Below are 14,696 nucleotides of genomic sequence, written 5' to 3' on the forward strand. Positions count from 1 at the left end.
AGGCAGAACCGGTTAGAGGAGGAAGTCTCTAAAAATTACACATTTAGACCTTAATGTTTTACTTTCACTTAAACATATTCCATCTTTTAACGTGGTGCCGAGGCCTATGCCGGAGACGCAGGCCAGCTCACAGGCGGCCCGGGTCGCCTTTCCTGCACTAACCACACCCAGCATCTCCAGTCTTCATTTTGTTAAAGTGAACAAACATTTAAGACTCTTGCAAAGAAATCAGAGTCCTTGTGGCTGAGTTTCCAGATTGCCCCCAGCCCCCAATCACTCAGCAACCACCTCCTAGAAGAAACCTGCCTTTTAGGGGACCCTTTGAAGCACTTACCTCATTTACATAGAGTCCCTCTCGGTGCTTATGTAAATTGCAGAGTTGCGCCCACCAGCACAAGCGATGGAAGCAGGTTTGGGGACAGCCCCAGCTGATTCCTCGGAAGCTTCGAACATGACTGTGCCCCCATGACCTTCCTCCACCAGGGTCTCCCACTTTCTTTGTCCTAGAACAGCCTATTGAGATACAGTTCACAGACCATACAACGGCCCCATTTACGGTTATTACTATCTTCCCAGCTCTGTGCCACCAGCACCGGTCACCCTCAGAACACCTCCCCGCCCATACTCGTTAGCGGTCACTCCCCAGACAACCCCTAATCTGCTTTCTGACGGGGCTGGGTTTCCTTTCTGCCCAGCCAAGACTGCGGAGCTGGGACGTGTGCTCACAAGCATGACCAGAGGCTCATCCACGACAGTCCTTACAAACCTGGAGCGCGAGCTGGGCGGTGAGGCAGAGCCGGGGAGCCCTGGCCCTTTCTCTCCCATGTGGAGTCTCTGAGCAGGAGAAGAGAGAACTTCCACTACGGTTTATTCTGCTGGCAAAGTGGCCCTGAAGCTCCTAAGTTGTTAGGTCCACAGAGCCAAAGATTGTAATTCTCAAAGTACGGCTGCTGACCGCTGATACAGGGTCCAGGTTCCAAAACCATCAGTAACATCTTGTCAGCTCGTTCTCCATGAAGTTTTCTTAAACAGCGGCCCCTGTGCCTGCTTGTCCTTGGACAAGGGCTGACAGGTGACCCCGCACCCTCGGCTGGGAAGGAGGGCATGCGTCATCTCAGTGGCTGTTGGCTCAGGACTCCGTGGTGAATCCGCGTGCCACCGTGGTTTCCCCTAGCAGTGAGCTCTGGGCCATCACTTCCTGGTGCTCCAGGACCAACCTGAGAACTCCAGGGTGAGAATAAAACAGGACTGAGGAAGTGCCAGGGCTGAGGACCACTGCTCCTGGTCGACCTGGAGAAGCCCGGAGTGCTTAAGGATTGAGGAGACTGTGTGGGGCAGGTGGAAACAGCCCAGCCATCCTCCAAGGGTCATTAATAGAGCTCCTCTCTCCCTGGGGGTTTGCTGCAACAATAGCAGGTATCAAAACAACTGAGAGCCCGGAAGATCCTACCAGAAGGTTCTATACCGCAGACCCATACCCTCTGGTGAAGACAGAGCTCTCTTCCCCCAGAGCATTCTGCAGCCTTTTCAGAATGCTCACGCAGGACCCAGCTCTGAGTGCTGGGAGCCAGAGCTGTGCTCCACACCCAGCTGGGGGGCTGTTCCCTGCAGCCAGCTTAATTCCCTCTGCAGACAAGGGAGTCCTGGCCAGCCTGGAGCAGAAGCTGAAGGAGATCGACGAGGAGTGCAGGGTCGAGGAGAGAAAGCGTGTGGACCTCGAGCTCAACATCGTGGAGGTGAAGGACAACCTGAAGAAGGCGGAGGCCGGGCCCGTGACACTAGGCACCACTGTGGACACCACCCACCTGGAGAACGTGAGCCCCCGGGTGAGTGGCGGGAGTCGTTCCTCTGCGCCACCTGCAGGGTCTCCTGGAGCGGAGTTGGGAGGAGTGGGTCACATGTCCTGCCCTTGGCTCAGGCCTGCTCTCCTCTTACCGCTACAGCCCAAAGCTGCCACCCCCACCCCTGCCCCAGACTGTACCCCAGTCAACTCTGCAACAGCGCTCAAGAACAGGCCTCTTTCGGTCATGGTCACGGGCAAAGGCACCGTCCTCCAGAAAGCGAAGGTAAGCGGTCACACCCAGCCTCCTTCGGGCCCACGAGGGAACGGCAAAACTGTCGCTAAGGTGAGGCCTGGCTTCTGCCCCAGGTAGCACTTCCCTGCTTCAGGCACCAGCTCTGAGAGGGCTCTGCGCTCACCCAGGGGCCGGGGCTGTGGGGCTGCGCTGCGCCTTTGGCTCACTCTTTGTCTCTGACCAACCAGAAAGGCATGAGCACTGGGTTCAGGTGTTCTTACCAGTCAGCCTGAGGACACTTGATCCTGCAACTATGTACCACTCAATTATCTGTAGATTATCCAGGGCCACAGCCTAAGTTCAGAGACAGGCTGTGACTGGCCAGTTTTCAAAATCAAAGAGTCAGGGATTCTAAAGGCCTTCTGTCATTAAAAGGAAAGAAACAGATTCAGACAGGTGATAGGATTTGCCTAAGCCCCCCAGCCAACTGGGGGCAAAGGCTTGGGAAGGTATCAACAAGGATGGAATGCCCTTCCTGGGTTCCTCCCTGAGGCTAGATGGAAAGTGGTATCTCTCACAGTAAATAACATGCCTAGAGCAAACTCTGCTCCTGATTTCTGTCCTGCCTGCCTGCTGGAGAGATTTTGAGGCCCTGCACCAATGACTACGAAATCCACACGAGCACGTGGGCCGCTGCTCCCTCACGAATCACTCCCAGCACACGGCCGTGCTCTAGCCTCAAAACCTCTGAGCAGGTGCCCCAAATCGCGACTAGACAAGGGTTGACACGTATCTGCCATCTCTATTCGTAAATGCTTCTGGGCTTCAGAGAAATAGTTCTCCTTGCATTGTTCTATGTAGATGGGGGTTGCTACAGAGGATAACTAACTTTCTTCTTGGGGCGGGGGTGCTGGTATTTGAACGGCACTCTAGGAATGGGAGAAGAAAGGAACAAGTTAGGAAACCAGCTTCATGATCTAAAGACTCTCCTGCCAGCACGGACCTTGGTGACAATCCTGCTTCATTAAAGAAGTCTTCGTTAAAGCAGCGACTCTGTGAAAAGGTGGGTCTGCTCAGGAGGAGGACGGACTCTGGTACTCTGGGTGGAGAGCGCTGGCCAAGAGGAGGCTCTGCCCATTTTCAAAGAGAAGGCTTCTCTGGAGACCTACCTGCTCCTGGAGGGAAACAGGACACTGTTGTATTTAGGGGTATTCTGTGTTTCTTCTTTGAAGTTTTCATCAGCTGTTTTGTCAAGCTTTTTAAGGAGTGAAAAAGCATCTGATGGTGGGACTTTGGTGGAAAAGAAATCAAGGTAGCAGGAACCCTGGTCCACTGGCCACGTGGCTTTGGTGACCAAGGAGACCTCAACTCCGGACTGTCGTCTCTCATCCAAGCGTCCACTTCTCTCTAACATTAGCGGGTCCGACGGAGTCTTTCGTGGTTTTAAACAGCATTGCTACCCCCTGTGTGAAGCCCTCCATGACATGCTTTTCGGGAAACAGTAACAGAGGAGAATATTTGGGACCAAGCTGAGGTGCTGTCCCCACTAAGTTAAGGACTTTTTTCAGCCTAAAGCAGGCCTGAATCAATTGCTTTTAAAGAAAATTTTTAATGATGCTGTATTATATAGGGAAAAAATGTTTAAAATCCTGTAATTTAGAATAGCAAAGTGTCTTTTTCAGATTTAAAAGTACCTTTTTGAGGTCTTTTTACATCACTGTAGGAAGAAAGATTACCCAGTGTTTACAGATGCAGTCCTGTGGTCGGGCCATTTTTAGGGGAAAAGTTCTATTGCTTAGTGCTCTAGGCCCCTTCCAAGAAAAACGTGGTGAATGCTGTTTCGGGTTGATGCTCTTCTCCTCCTAAAATTGGCAGTACTGTTCTTTGTGTCTTGTCTTCTGATGCAGTGCTTTGTGTTTTTTTAACACCGATTGAAACATTTCATCTGTTGTTCTGGCTTCTTCCTGGGGCTTGTCAATCAGCGTCCCCTAACGCTGCTTCCTGAGAACTAAAGGTCTTTTGATTTCTGTCGTCTTCCTAATCCCAGGGCATTTATTTCCTTTGTCATATACACTTGGTGTCCTTTACCAAGTGGTGAATTCAATTTTTTTAATAAAACGTTACTTATATTTTGGGGTTTTCTTGTAGTTCATGGAATGGCTTGGGGCGGTGCCTGGTAGACGTCTACCTTAAGGGGGAAGCATCTTGGTTATTTACACACTGAAGTTCAAAATATGTGCAGTAAAAACAGAACTGCAAGGTGCGATCCTAGCAGGAGACTTTAAGCCTCCTTAAGCCAGCAGGGGTAAGGCTGGAAGAGGATTTTCCCAGGATAACACAAAGCAAACAAACACCTATCAAACACCTGTGACGATCAGAAAAGTGGCTGAAAACCCATACTCCTAAGTAATGAAACATACCAATACTTGGAAGGTGACCTAAGGAAAGTTCCATGCATGAATGTGTTTATTTTAAAGAGGCCTTAAGTTAGCACAGTTCTGGTACCAAATCAAATCTCATTTTTTGGACAAAGATGAAAAAAAACAATATTGGCAAGTGAAATTCAACAGTGTTCAAAGAATCATGCTTCATGACCAGATCATGTTTATCCAAGGAAACAAAGTGATTCAACAACTGAAAATATACTAAGGGCCCATTTATGATATGTGAAAAACACTCTTTCTTAGCAATCCAGGAAGAGGAATAACGTATTCCTAACCTGATAAAGCAATCCACAGAAAATAACTGGTGGGAGATCCCTTCAGGTCCAGAAACACATACCACTACTTTTAAAAACATTATTCCGGAGGTCCTAGACACTGCAAACTGACAAGAAAAAGTACTCGTGTAAACATCAAAAGGAAGAGATGAGATGAATCTGATTATAACTATCTTTCTAGAAAAGAGAATTAACTATTAGGATTAGAGCAGCCTCAAGTTGGCTGGAATCAGGATCATTCAGAAAATAAAAGACTGATGACCTGTCTGCAGGGTTTTAATTTTTCCAAGGAGAACACATTTATGTTGCTTGTGTAATTAAAGGCCAGTTTCTTTTAAAAGAAAGGAATTCCCTCTGCCACTTGCTAGGGCGCGGAGAGGGTTGAACTATTCAGGGGCACCTTCCCTAGAAAAGGTTTTAAAAAAAAAAAAGGCTTGAGGGCTGGAACCTAAAAAAAACCTTTCACCTGCCTTTAACGTGTAAGTCCAGAGCCCACAGTTCTGTTTTTTTCCCTAAGTCGAAGCAATTCAAATGGGATGTCCAAACATCAGCCCGGACCCAGACAAAGAAATTTAAGATTTGACAGAGATAGAGACAGCCAGTGAGAGAGGGAACACAAGCAGGGGGAGTGGGAGAGGAAGAAGCAGGCTCACAGCAGAGGAGCCCGATGTGGGGCTCGATCCCACAACGCCGGGATCACCTCGATCCCACAACGCCGGGATCACGCCCTGAGACGAAGGCAGACGCCCAACCGCTGTGCCACCCAGGCGCCCCCAGACAAAGAACTTATAAAATGATGAAACTGCTGTCAATTAAAAGACAATAGGTTCCTGTAAGTTCTTTGCCATCGCTTCTCAGCACCTGCCAGGTGGATACGTGACCCTGCTCTGCCGTCACCTTCTACCACAGGGGAGGTAGTAACTAGAGTGAAAGTGACCTTTCCTTTGTAATGTCTAACAATACAGTCGGATGACCCCTGCCAGTACTTAAAGTAGCCCTGAACAATTTGCATGTAAAACGTTTACATTATTTACATTAAAAAGAAAAGTCAGGATAAAGTGTCTGGTTTTAGGTCACAGCTCTGCAAAGGTTTCTACTGAGAACGCAAATCCAAACCACATAACCAAGGGGAAGAATTGTTTCCTAAAGACTGCAGGGGTGAGGACCTAGTTTGCCAGAAATATATCCCAACTGAGCCTTCTTGCCACACGGGTCCTGTTAAATAACCAACATCATTTCTTGAAATAGTCCTTTCAAAACTAGACATGAAAAGGAAAACCACCTAGACAGCATAACATCGATGCTTCTAAAAGCCCATACCCTCTAAGTTTCTTTATGTTGTATTTAAGAATTCCACTCCTCCTTGTCCTAATAAAAAAGCAAGCAAGCAGTAAGCCCCCCACAATTAGCCCCTAAGTGATCTCTCAAGGAAGCCCCTCCAAGGGAAAGTAGCCCAGGAGCTGGGCCAATGTCCCCTGGCCCCTGGAGACCAGGGGGGTTTGTGCGCTCAGCCCCTCCCCCACAGTCAAACAAGTTGGTTCCTGGTCACAGTCCAGTCTGGAGTCTTTCTAGGTCTTTGCCACGCACAGGTCCAGTCACAAATGCCACTCAAGCCCCTTCTCAAACTAAAAGCAAATGCACTTGGACATCTTTGGGAAAGGATGTGTGAAAAGGTCCACAGTCTTTCAGTCCCGAGATCCCACGGCTCCGTGGACCCTCCAGAGCACGCCCCCTGCTGAGCACCACCGCCCCGATGACATTCTGCTGAGCGTTTGTTGTGGGCAGAGTGAGCTTCAAACAGGCCATCGAAAGTCTCCAAGCGCCTTTGTTTCTCCTCGGGGGGAAGCTGGCAGAGGACACCAGGGCACACCAGGTACAGAAAGTCAATATTTACTTACATGTCAAGACTGTCGGCATCTGTATCAGTGGCAGAATCAGCTGCTGCCCTGTCCCCAAGCAGCACGGTCCACAGTTGGGGCAGCTCTTCCCTGGGGCTGAGAGACGTGGGCGGGAGGGGTCCGCACGGACCTGGAGGCGCCGCTCAGAGGACCCCGGGAGATGGGATGAGGCCGCATGCTCTCAGCGCCCGGGCGACCCCGGCCTGCTGGGCAGTTGCTGGGAGGGGTAGGGCTGCTGCCCTCCTGCGGGCTCTCGGCGGGAGCCATGTGCCTTGGGGGCATCTCCTCGCAATGACCCTGGGAGAGAAGTGGACCTTGAGGACAGGAGGAGTGTTGGAGTCCTCTTCTTACCAGGGGCCAGCCTGCGGGCCCCTGCATGCCTCACCCCTGCTCCGCAGCCCAAGCAGAAGTGCCAGATCAGAGCCCCTCTCTGACTGCCCTTCAGGTCCGCTCCCCGCCCCCGAAGCCACGCTGTGCCGGTGGCTGAACACCAAGGCTCCAAGGGGCCTCTGCTTCTGGTCACTGGCTCCTCTGACTTGAAACCGATGAGCAGGAGCCAGCGTGGGCCCGTAATGCTGCCCACCGTGGCTGGCTGGCTCGTTCAGACCCCTGCGCTCCGGGACGGGACTGCTCTCTGCGCGACCCACCAGAGCCTCCTCCCGTCCTCCCCTCCGCTGATGGCCGCTCCTCCCATTTCACTGAGCAGAGAGAACCGCTCGAAAAAGAACTCCCACCAGCCTCCGCTACTCTCTCCCCACCTCCCCGCATCTGTGCCCGTCCTGTCTTCCAGCCACCTCCCCCCCCCCCCCCCCCCCCCCGGTGCTCCCAAACCAGGCCTCCCTCGAGACCCTCCTCCCAGCTGCTGCTATTTTCCTCGGCTATGCCTAGCACCGACACGGTACCAGCTGTAGTTGTTCCTGTGCACGGGCACAGGCGCTCCAGGAGGGTAGAGCTGCTCACTGTCTGTTCACCACTACGTTCCCTGCACTTAGAACGGCGCCTGGGATGTGGCAGCCCCCATTACAGGTTTCGGGAACGAACAAAGGATTGCCGAGCGAATGATCTCGACCCTGCATTCAGCTGAGTCCCCAGGGCTCAGCAGGGCTCAGGCCCCCCGCTCCCCGCTCCCACTGGCAGCGCGGGCGCCCCACTCACGGTTCCCACAGTGGGGGCCCTGCCAGCCGTCCCGGCACTCGCAGCGGTAGCTCCCGTTCTGCAGGACGCAGGTGCCCTCGTGCAGGCACGGGCTGGGCTTGCACAGGCTGACCGGCCGCTTGGCTTCTACAAGGGAGAAGGTGCCCGGCAGGCCCAGCCTGGGTCAGCCACAAGGCCCCCTCCTCTCAGGAAGCCCAGGACAGAGGTGAGGCCACAGGGGGAGCGTTTCACACACCTCCATGTTTCCGTGGGCCCTGAAGCAGCGGCTTGGAGGTTAGCGCATGGTGGGTAGACCACACTGCTTGGCTAGGTCAGAGCCCCAACTTCCACCCAGCTCTCCCACTGCATAGACGCTCTCCCTCTGAAATGTGCTGTGCACATAGCAGCGTTTACCGTGACCGATACACTTTTAAAAAGGCAGGAAGGAGGTCACTGGCAAAAGGATGCCTTGGGGTCAGGCTGGCCTGTGTACGTTCCTAGCTCTGTCATTCACCATAGGTCGGTGTCAACCCGGGCCCTTAGATTCCTAGGGGAATCTGTAGGTATCCAAACAAGGTCTTCTGTTCAAATGAGCAAAAAATCTCAAGTTTGGCTATCCTTGCAATGACGTACCTGAGGGCTCTGGCTGAGATTCCCACCCGCCCCAGAGGGGACAACGAAGGGCGTGGATCTCCCCACTCACCCATACATATCCACTCGAGGAGTGCATCCTGGTGGTACCGCAGGTCTGCGTAGCTTGCCACGTGGATCAGGGAGTCCCGGGGACCCGCGAGCCTCCGCAGCGCCTCCCTCAGGACAGGCCCCACGCCCACCGCCAACACGGAGACGCCATTGTTCCTCAGCTTCTGGACAGGGACAGCGGCGTCCTCTGCCCCCATCCCGCCTGTGAGCAGCACCACGGCCTTGGGGACACCAGGCCGGGCGCCCCGCTGGACAGTCATCACTTTGTCGTAGACGTGCAGCAAGGCTGTGCCTGCCGAGCCCACCCCGCCCAGGTAGGGGGCCTGACTCATGGCCCGCAGCACCGCAGCACGGGCGAGATGGGTGTCCAGCCTGAAGGCTGTCTGGACCCGGCTGCCGTACACCACCAGGCCGACCTGTGTCACGTCCGGGTTCACGTCAAACTGCAGCGTGAGGCTTCTCACGAAGCTCTGCATCTGGGCGAAGTTCTCGGGCCCCACGGAGGCTGAGGCATCCAACATGAAGAGGAGGTCCAGTGACTGTGCCTGGCAGCCTGTGGGGACACGCAGGTGAGCCTCGGGACAGACTCTGCCCAGCAGCGCCCCTCCTCTGGACCAGCCAGCAAAAGAGGGACCGCTCTGGGTTGGGCCAGCCAGTCCGTCCCCTGCAGTAGCCGCCCTCCACCCTCTCCTAAAATATCAGGACACCTGAATGCCAGGCTAGACCACATTCCCAGACTCCCTGGCAGATCGGTGTGGCCATGTGTCTAAGTTCTGATTGGATGTGGTTGGAAATTGTACAGTTTCCAAAAATCTGTCCTCAAAAGGAAGCTACTTGCCTTCCACTTCCCCTCTCCCCACTTCCTGCTGGCTGAGAAACCGTGACCTCAGGCCCAGAGGTGGAACCACAAGATAGCCCAGCTGCCCTGCGGGCCGAGGCCACTTGTCTCTGAACCGTGAGAGAAATAAACGCCTATCATCTGTAAGCCGTTGAGCTCTGGGGACCCACTGTGACAGAACTTCGCCTGCACCCTCATCCCTTCCACTACTGAGCACCCTCTGTGTCCACACTCTCTACTCCGGGCACTAATTATACCAAGTGGACAAAGTGGGTCCATGCCTCCCCTCACTGGGCGGGTGGTCTGTGGGGATACAGCCATGAAATCCACACAGAATCACAAGTCCCGTGAGCAGGCGTGGGGGGAAAAAGCAGGGTACTTTGCAGGGGGGGACCAGCAGGAGCAACCATGTAAGTAGACTGGGAGAAGGGGGCAGGGTCTCTGAGGAGTAGTGCAAACTGAGGGGGGGCGGGAAGTGTCCTCGAAGGCAGGGCGGGGCCTGAGTAGGCCGCTCCCCCGCCTTCACCCCGCACAGGGGCCTTAGAGAGTCTACAAGACCAGCCATAGGGAGCTCTCAGAAGCCAGTGGAAGGAGTTCAGGGTTTATTCCAAGGCAGAGGGGAGCCAGGGGGAAGGTTTAGGTATGGAGTAAGTGGATCAGATTCACCAGGTTTTAAAAACCACTGCAGCACAGGGAATATCTTAGAAGCTGACAACCAAGAGAAGCCAAGGAGACATGAGGACTACCTGTCATATAGGGTCCGAGACCGAATCCTTGCAACAAAACAAGGTGACTAAATAAAAACTAAGGAACTCTGAACTAGGGATAGAGACCTTAGTAAATAATGATGTTTCAGTATGGTTTCATTAATTCTGACAAATGTACCTCGTTAACATCTTACAAGAGGAACCCCCCCACTGCGGAGTGCCGGGACCTCACCTGGCCGTGGCCGGCTGCACAGCTTCCGCCGCAGCTCGGGGATTCCGTGGTACAGGTCCTGTGGGCCGGTGTAGACCAGGACGTGCTTCGGGCTGCCGGTGATCTCCTCCAGCTCTGCCCGCACAGCCTCGGTGCCCACTCCCAGCAGGAGCAGCTCCCGGGCCCTTGCGTGACGTGCCGGGCCGGCCACCTCGTCCTGGGAGGGTGACTCAGTGAGCAGGACCACCACTCTGCGCGGACGGTCGGCGCCCGTCCTGGCGGCACTCCCAAAGCCGTGCTCCGCCGCCTGCCGCAGGGCACTGCCCGTCAGGGTGGCGCCGCCGCTGAAGGCAAGGCCGTCGAGGCTCCCGAGCAGGGCCGGCACGTCCTGGTACTCGCCCACCGGCACCGCCACCGCCAGCTCCCCGCTGTACCGGGCCACGCCCACGCGGGCGCGGGCGTCCTCGCTCAGCGACGCCTGCACAAACCGCTTCACGAAGGCCTTGGCCCGCAGGAAGCCCTCCGGGGTGGTGCCCGCCGAGCTGGCCAGCAGGAAGAGGACGTCGATCCTGCATTCCAGGCTCAGCTTCGGGGCTGCCAGGATCACAGAAACCCTCAGTCACGCCACGGCCCCCTGGAGCGCGCAAGTCCACCGCCTCAGCCCAGCCATCCAGCCACCCTACCCGCAGGAGCAACCTCCCTCCCAGGAGCAGGCGGGGCAGAGACACGGAGGCGTCAGGGGCCGGGGGGCGCCTCACCGAGTTCGACAGGGCCAGACACAGCTCTCCCTTCTGGCTCTCACTATGGGTCTCCATCTGACCACTTTTTAAAAATTAAAATGTAATCTAGAACTTTCTTCCTTTAAGGCTAGTGCTTCTTGCGTCCTGTTTGAGAAATCTTTGTCTACGTCAAATCATGAAGATAGGCTCCTATGTTCCCTTCAGAAGCTTCACTGCTTAGCCTTTTATATTTAGTTCTATGATCGAACCGGAATTGATTTGTGTGTAGCTTGGGAGGTCAGGGGTCAGGATTTAGTTCTTCCATATACATCTCCAGTTGACCCAACACTAGATTTTTTAAGTTATTACTTAAACATTTTTTATAATAAAAACATATATATGTATTAAAAAGTTATTAACAAGCTCCTACTATATGTCCATCGTTACAAAGCACTTCACATCTACCTTATTTAAAAACTCTCCACAACCCCACAGGTAAAGCCTATTACAATCTTCATCTCATACCTTTTAAACCTTTAGGCCCCTTGCTCCTTTTCCTGTGAGAGGGGAGACGAGACTGCCCAGAACCAGGCCTCAGAGCTGACTAGGGTCAGCCTGCAACAGGGCCCGGTAACACTCAGAGCTGGAGCAGTGGCCCAGTCTGAAGCCAGTAAGCCAGCAGCTGTTGTCCTACCCAGGGCACCCCTGCCCACTGGGGTCACTTACTCACGGAACACCCAGAGGCTATTTCACATGAAACACAGATCAGTGGGGTGCTTGCAAAGTAGGTAGCTCTGAAACTCAAGGGCCCGTTTCTACCTAGTGGCTAGCAGGGTGGGAAGTGGACAGGGGGAGCCCAGGCTCCACTGCTCCCCCACGGTATATCTTAGAAGAGCCGTGCATACGTACCGCAGTTAGCCTCCCCTCCGAAGGCCGGTGGGCAGAGGCAGTGGTACCTGTCCAGTCCTTCTGGAACACACGTGCCTCCATTCTGGCAGGGCTGTGAGTCACAAGCGCCTATCAAGAGAGATGCCCATTAACAGCCCAGCATGTCAGCTCAGACGCATGAAGGGGTTTGATCAGAGGTGCCGCTCCCTCCTTCCCCCAGGACCACTAGGGACCTAGCCATAACCCCAGTGGCAAAGACGGGAAGGAAAACGAGTGAGGTACGCAGAGGAGCTGGCTGTGGGTGCAAAGGACACTCCGTTCTGGGCTCCATCAGGCCCTGCATGCACTACAGACTCACAGGGGACGTGCCAATGGCCCCCGGACTGTTACAGCCTGAACTGCATCCCTCCAAATCCGTATGTATTTGTCCTAACCCTTAGTACCTTGGAACATGACTGTATTTGGAGAGAGGGACTTTAGAGTTCATTAAGGCGAAATGAGGATAGGATGGGGCCTAATCCAGTCTGACTTATAAGAAGAGGAAGAGACCCCAGCAAGGTGCACAGAAGGAAGGCCACGTGAGGACACAAGGAGCGGACGACCATCGATAAGTTGAGCAGAGAGGCCACAGAAGAAACAGAACCTGCCGACACCTTGATCTTGGACTCTCAGCCTCCACCACGGTGAGAAAGTAAATTTCTGTTGCTGAAGCCCCAGTCTGTAGTGCTCTGTGACAGCAGCTCTAGGGAACTGCGTCACGTGCCTTCATCACCCCCCGCCTGCCAAGGAAGCCTGCAGGTGGCCGTGACGATGAACTGGTCTTGGACCAAGGCTCCCTAAGGATGAAGATCTCAGTAGCACCACGGCCACCACACAGGTGTCGTGAGACGCAGGGAACAGCTGGTGCGGAAGGGGACATTCCTCAAGTTCTCCGTGGTGGTCCTTAGCGGCCTCTGCAGACTGACACAGCCAAATGGCGAGGCTTTGGCTCCTGGAGCCTACGAATGTGGCCTCCTCCAGTCACTCGGGCACCTTAATTAGCCACGGCAAGCCCCAATATCCTCCACTAAAAAGGGATGATGAGAACTTGTTTCCGGGTGTTATCGTGAGGATTACATGAGCTAATCCGTGGAAAGTCTCAGCACAAAGCCTGGCATGAAGCCAACACTCTGTAACAGGTGAAGGCAGTATTTGTTTTTGGATGTGAGGTCCAAATCCTGGGCAAGTCTCTTTCGAAGGGGATATTTCACCCAGGGAACCACAGCCTACAGCAAAATCGGGCCCATTCTGCAGTGTCCTGTTCGTGATCCCTTCTGGTCAGTATCTGAGCTCCTGACCAACCACTGTGAGATGCAGATAATACCACATGACCTCCCTCCTAGAGTTCCAGAGAACAGACAGGATCTTCATGAATTCATGTATCTTAAATTCAAAGGGCTTACTAAGTAGCAGAGTGCGGTTATCCCTGGAGATGGCGATTTCTGTCCTTTCTACGTAAAAATGTTGATACACTACGTGGTGATCACGTCACTGAAATTAAAGTGTATGCTTCTGGAAGGCAGAAATTACGGAGGCTCACCCTGAGCACCCAGGCCTACTGTTCCGTCAGCTGGCGTGTCATGGAAACAACCATGGGGCTCAACAACAGCACCGACACCGGCCTTTAACTGAGCAGCTCCTCTGTGCTAGGTCCTGTGCGAAGCACCACACCCGCATGCTCTCATTTCACTGCCCGAGGAGGTGCGTCCTGTAAAGACCCCCTCATTTCGATGGGGAACTGAAGCTCAGAGGCTACAAGTGACATAAAGATCAAAGAGCTGGAAAGGGGCAAAGCTGGGACTCAGACCCAGGTCACTGCGCTTCCAAAGCCTTATGGGCTCACACTTTAATTTCTGAGCAAAAACAACCCAGCTTTCAGTGTCTCCTGTGCTTCAGAAGCCAGCAATGTGGGAACTGTAAAACAGGATGCCAAGGAGGTGAGCGAACCCGGGGCCGGAAGGACCACTGGCTCTGCCCCCAGGAGACGTGCTCTCTGCCTCATCAGGAGGAGCCAATCCGTAAAGGGCCGATGCCAACACGCTTGAGTGTAATTTCTGTGTTCCCAGGTCAGTGGGGTGCACTAGACCCCTGCATGGGGAGCAGGGAGGCCCACTGGAGAACAGGTTGAATGATGCCTAATGGTGTTGCTAAGTCCACCTGTTTGCTTGGGACTTTGTAGCTGATGAAGCGCTTCTGTGGGCCTTCCCTACGAATCTTCGCTAGGATCCCACTGATGATAGCCGCTACCATACAGAGCAGGGAAATGGGCCTTCCAGACAAGGGACAGCCGTTATCCCTGTTTTATAGAGGAGGAAACGGAGGCTAAGCGTCTGGCCCAGAGTTTGGTGCCGGATGGGAGGCTTTCTATCTGTACAGCTGGAGCTCAATGGGCGCCCTTCTCTGCCTCTTGTCAACACAAGGGGCACTGGTTAAGGAAGGCAATTCCTAAGTCTTCACTCTGTTCTTAGCAAAAAGTACCGCTGAGCAAAGGAGGAACGAGTGCAGCAGGAGCTGCTCCTCTGCCTCCGGAATGCCTGTCTCTCTGTCCCTGAGCTGGTTCCCACCCCGCCCTCTGGCCCAGGAACGCAAATGCCCCTTTAGAAGCCCCCGAGTCCCGGGGCCCAGAAAGAACTAGAGAATCCAAGAGGCAGACTGTACCTGGGCAGGTGGTCCTGTAGCAGGTGGCAGGGTGGGTGAGGAACACTCTCTTCCAGCTACAACCCAAGGGAGCAAATGGTAGAGATCAAAAGTTTAACAGGAAGACAGAAACCTGGAAGGTTTTTTGAACCTCTACAAGCTGATATAAGATTCCTATGCAGATGGGGT

At 53.8% G+C, this 14,696-nt stretch overlaps 2 protein-coding genes across 11 annotated transcripts in view; one reads left to right on the forward strand and one right to left on the reverse strand.

The window, feature by feature from the left end:
- Nucleotides 1-4,144, forward strand: part of AFAP1L2 (actin filament associated protein 1 like 2) — a 95,499-nt gene extending 91,355 nt beyond the window's left edge. For 5 of the 10 annotated variants that reach the window (XM_048219058.2, XM_048219055.2, XM_048219056.2 and 2 more), the window contains 3 exons: nt 1,633-1,826; nt 1,944-2,066; nt 2,949-4,144. In XM_048219058.2, coding sequence (XP_048075015.1) covers nt 1,633-1,826; nt 1,944-2,066; nt 2,949-2,975 — 344 coding nt within the window. In that variant the 3' untranslated portion in view covers nt 2,976-4,144. Of the gene's footprint in view, nt 1-1,632; nt 1,827-1,943 lie in introns of all 10 variants that reach the window. The other 5 variants (XM_057308506.1, XM_057308502.1, XM_057308503.1 and 2 more) reach the window with 1 other exon arrangement.
- Nucleotides 4,145-4,458: 314 nt separating this feature from the next.
- Nucleotides 4,459-14,696, reverse strand: part of VWA2 (von Willebrand factor A domain containing 2) — a 45,701-nt gene continuing 35,463 nt past the window's right edge. Inside the window, exons 10-15 of the mRNA XM_026494179.4 lie at nt 14,529-14,584; nt 11,853-11,960; nt 10,246-10,818; nt 8,470-9,021; nt 7,788-7,913; nt 4,459-6,929 (exon numbers count right to left, since the gene is read on the reverse strand). Of these exons, the coding sequence (XP_026349964.3) occupies nt 6,814-6,929; nt 7,788-7,913; nt 8,470-9,021; nt 10,246-10,818; nt 11,853-11,960; nt 14,529-14,584 (1,531 nt within the window). The 3' untranslated portion in view covers nt 4,459-6,813. The remainder of the gene's footprint in view (nt 6,930-7,787; nt 7,914-8,469; nt 9,022-10,245; nt 10,819-11,852; nt 11,961-14,528; nt 14,585-14,696) is intronic.

The sequence above is a fragment of the Ursus arctos genome, unplaced genomic scaffold, assembly GCF_023065955.2.
Source record: "Ursus arctos isolate Adak ecotype North America unplaced genomic scaffold, UrsArc2.0 scaffold_7, whole genome shotgun sequence".
NCBI lineage: Eukaryota > Metazoa > Chordata > Mammalia > Carnivora > Ursidae > Ursus > Ursus arctos.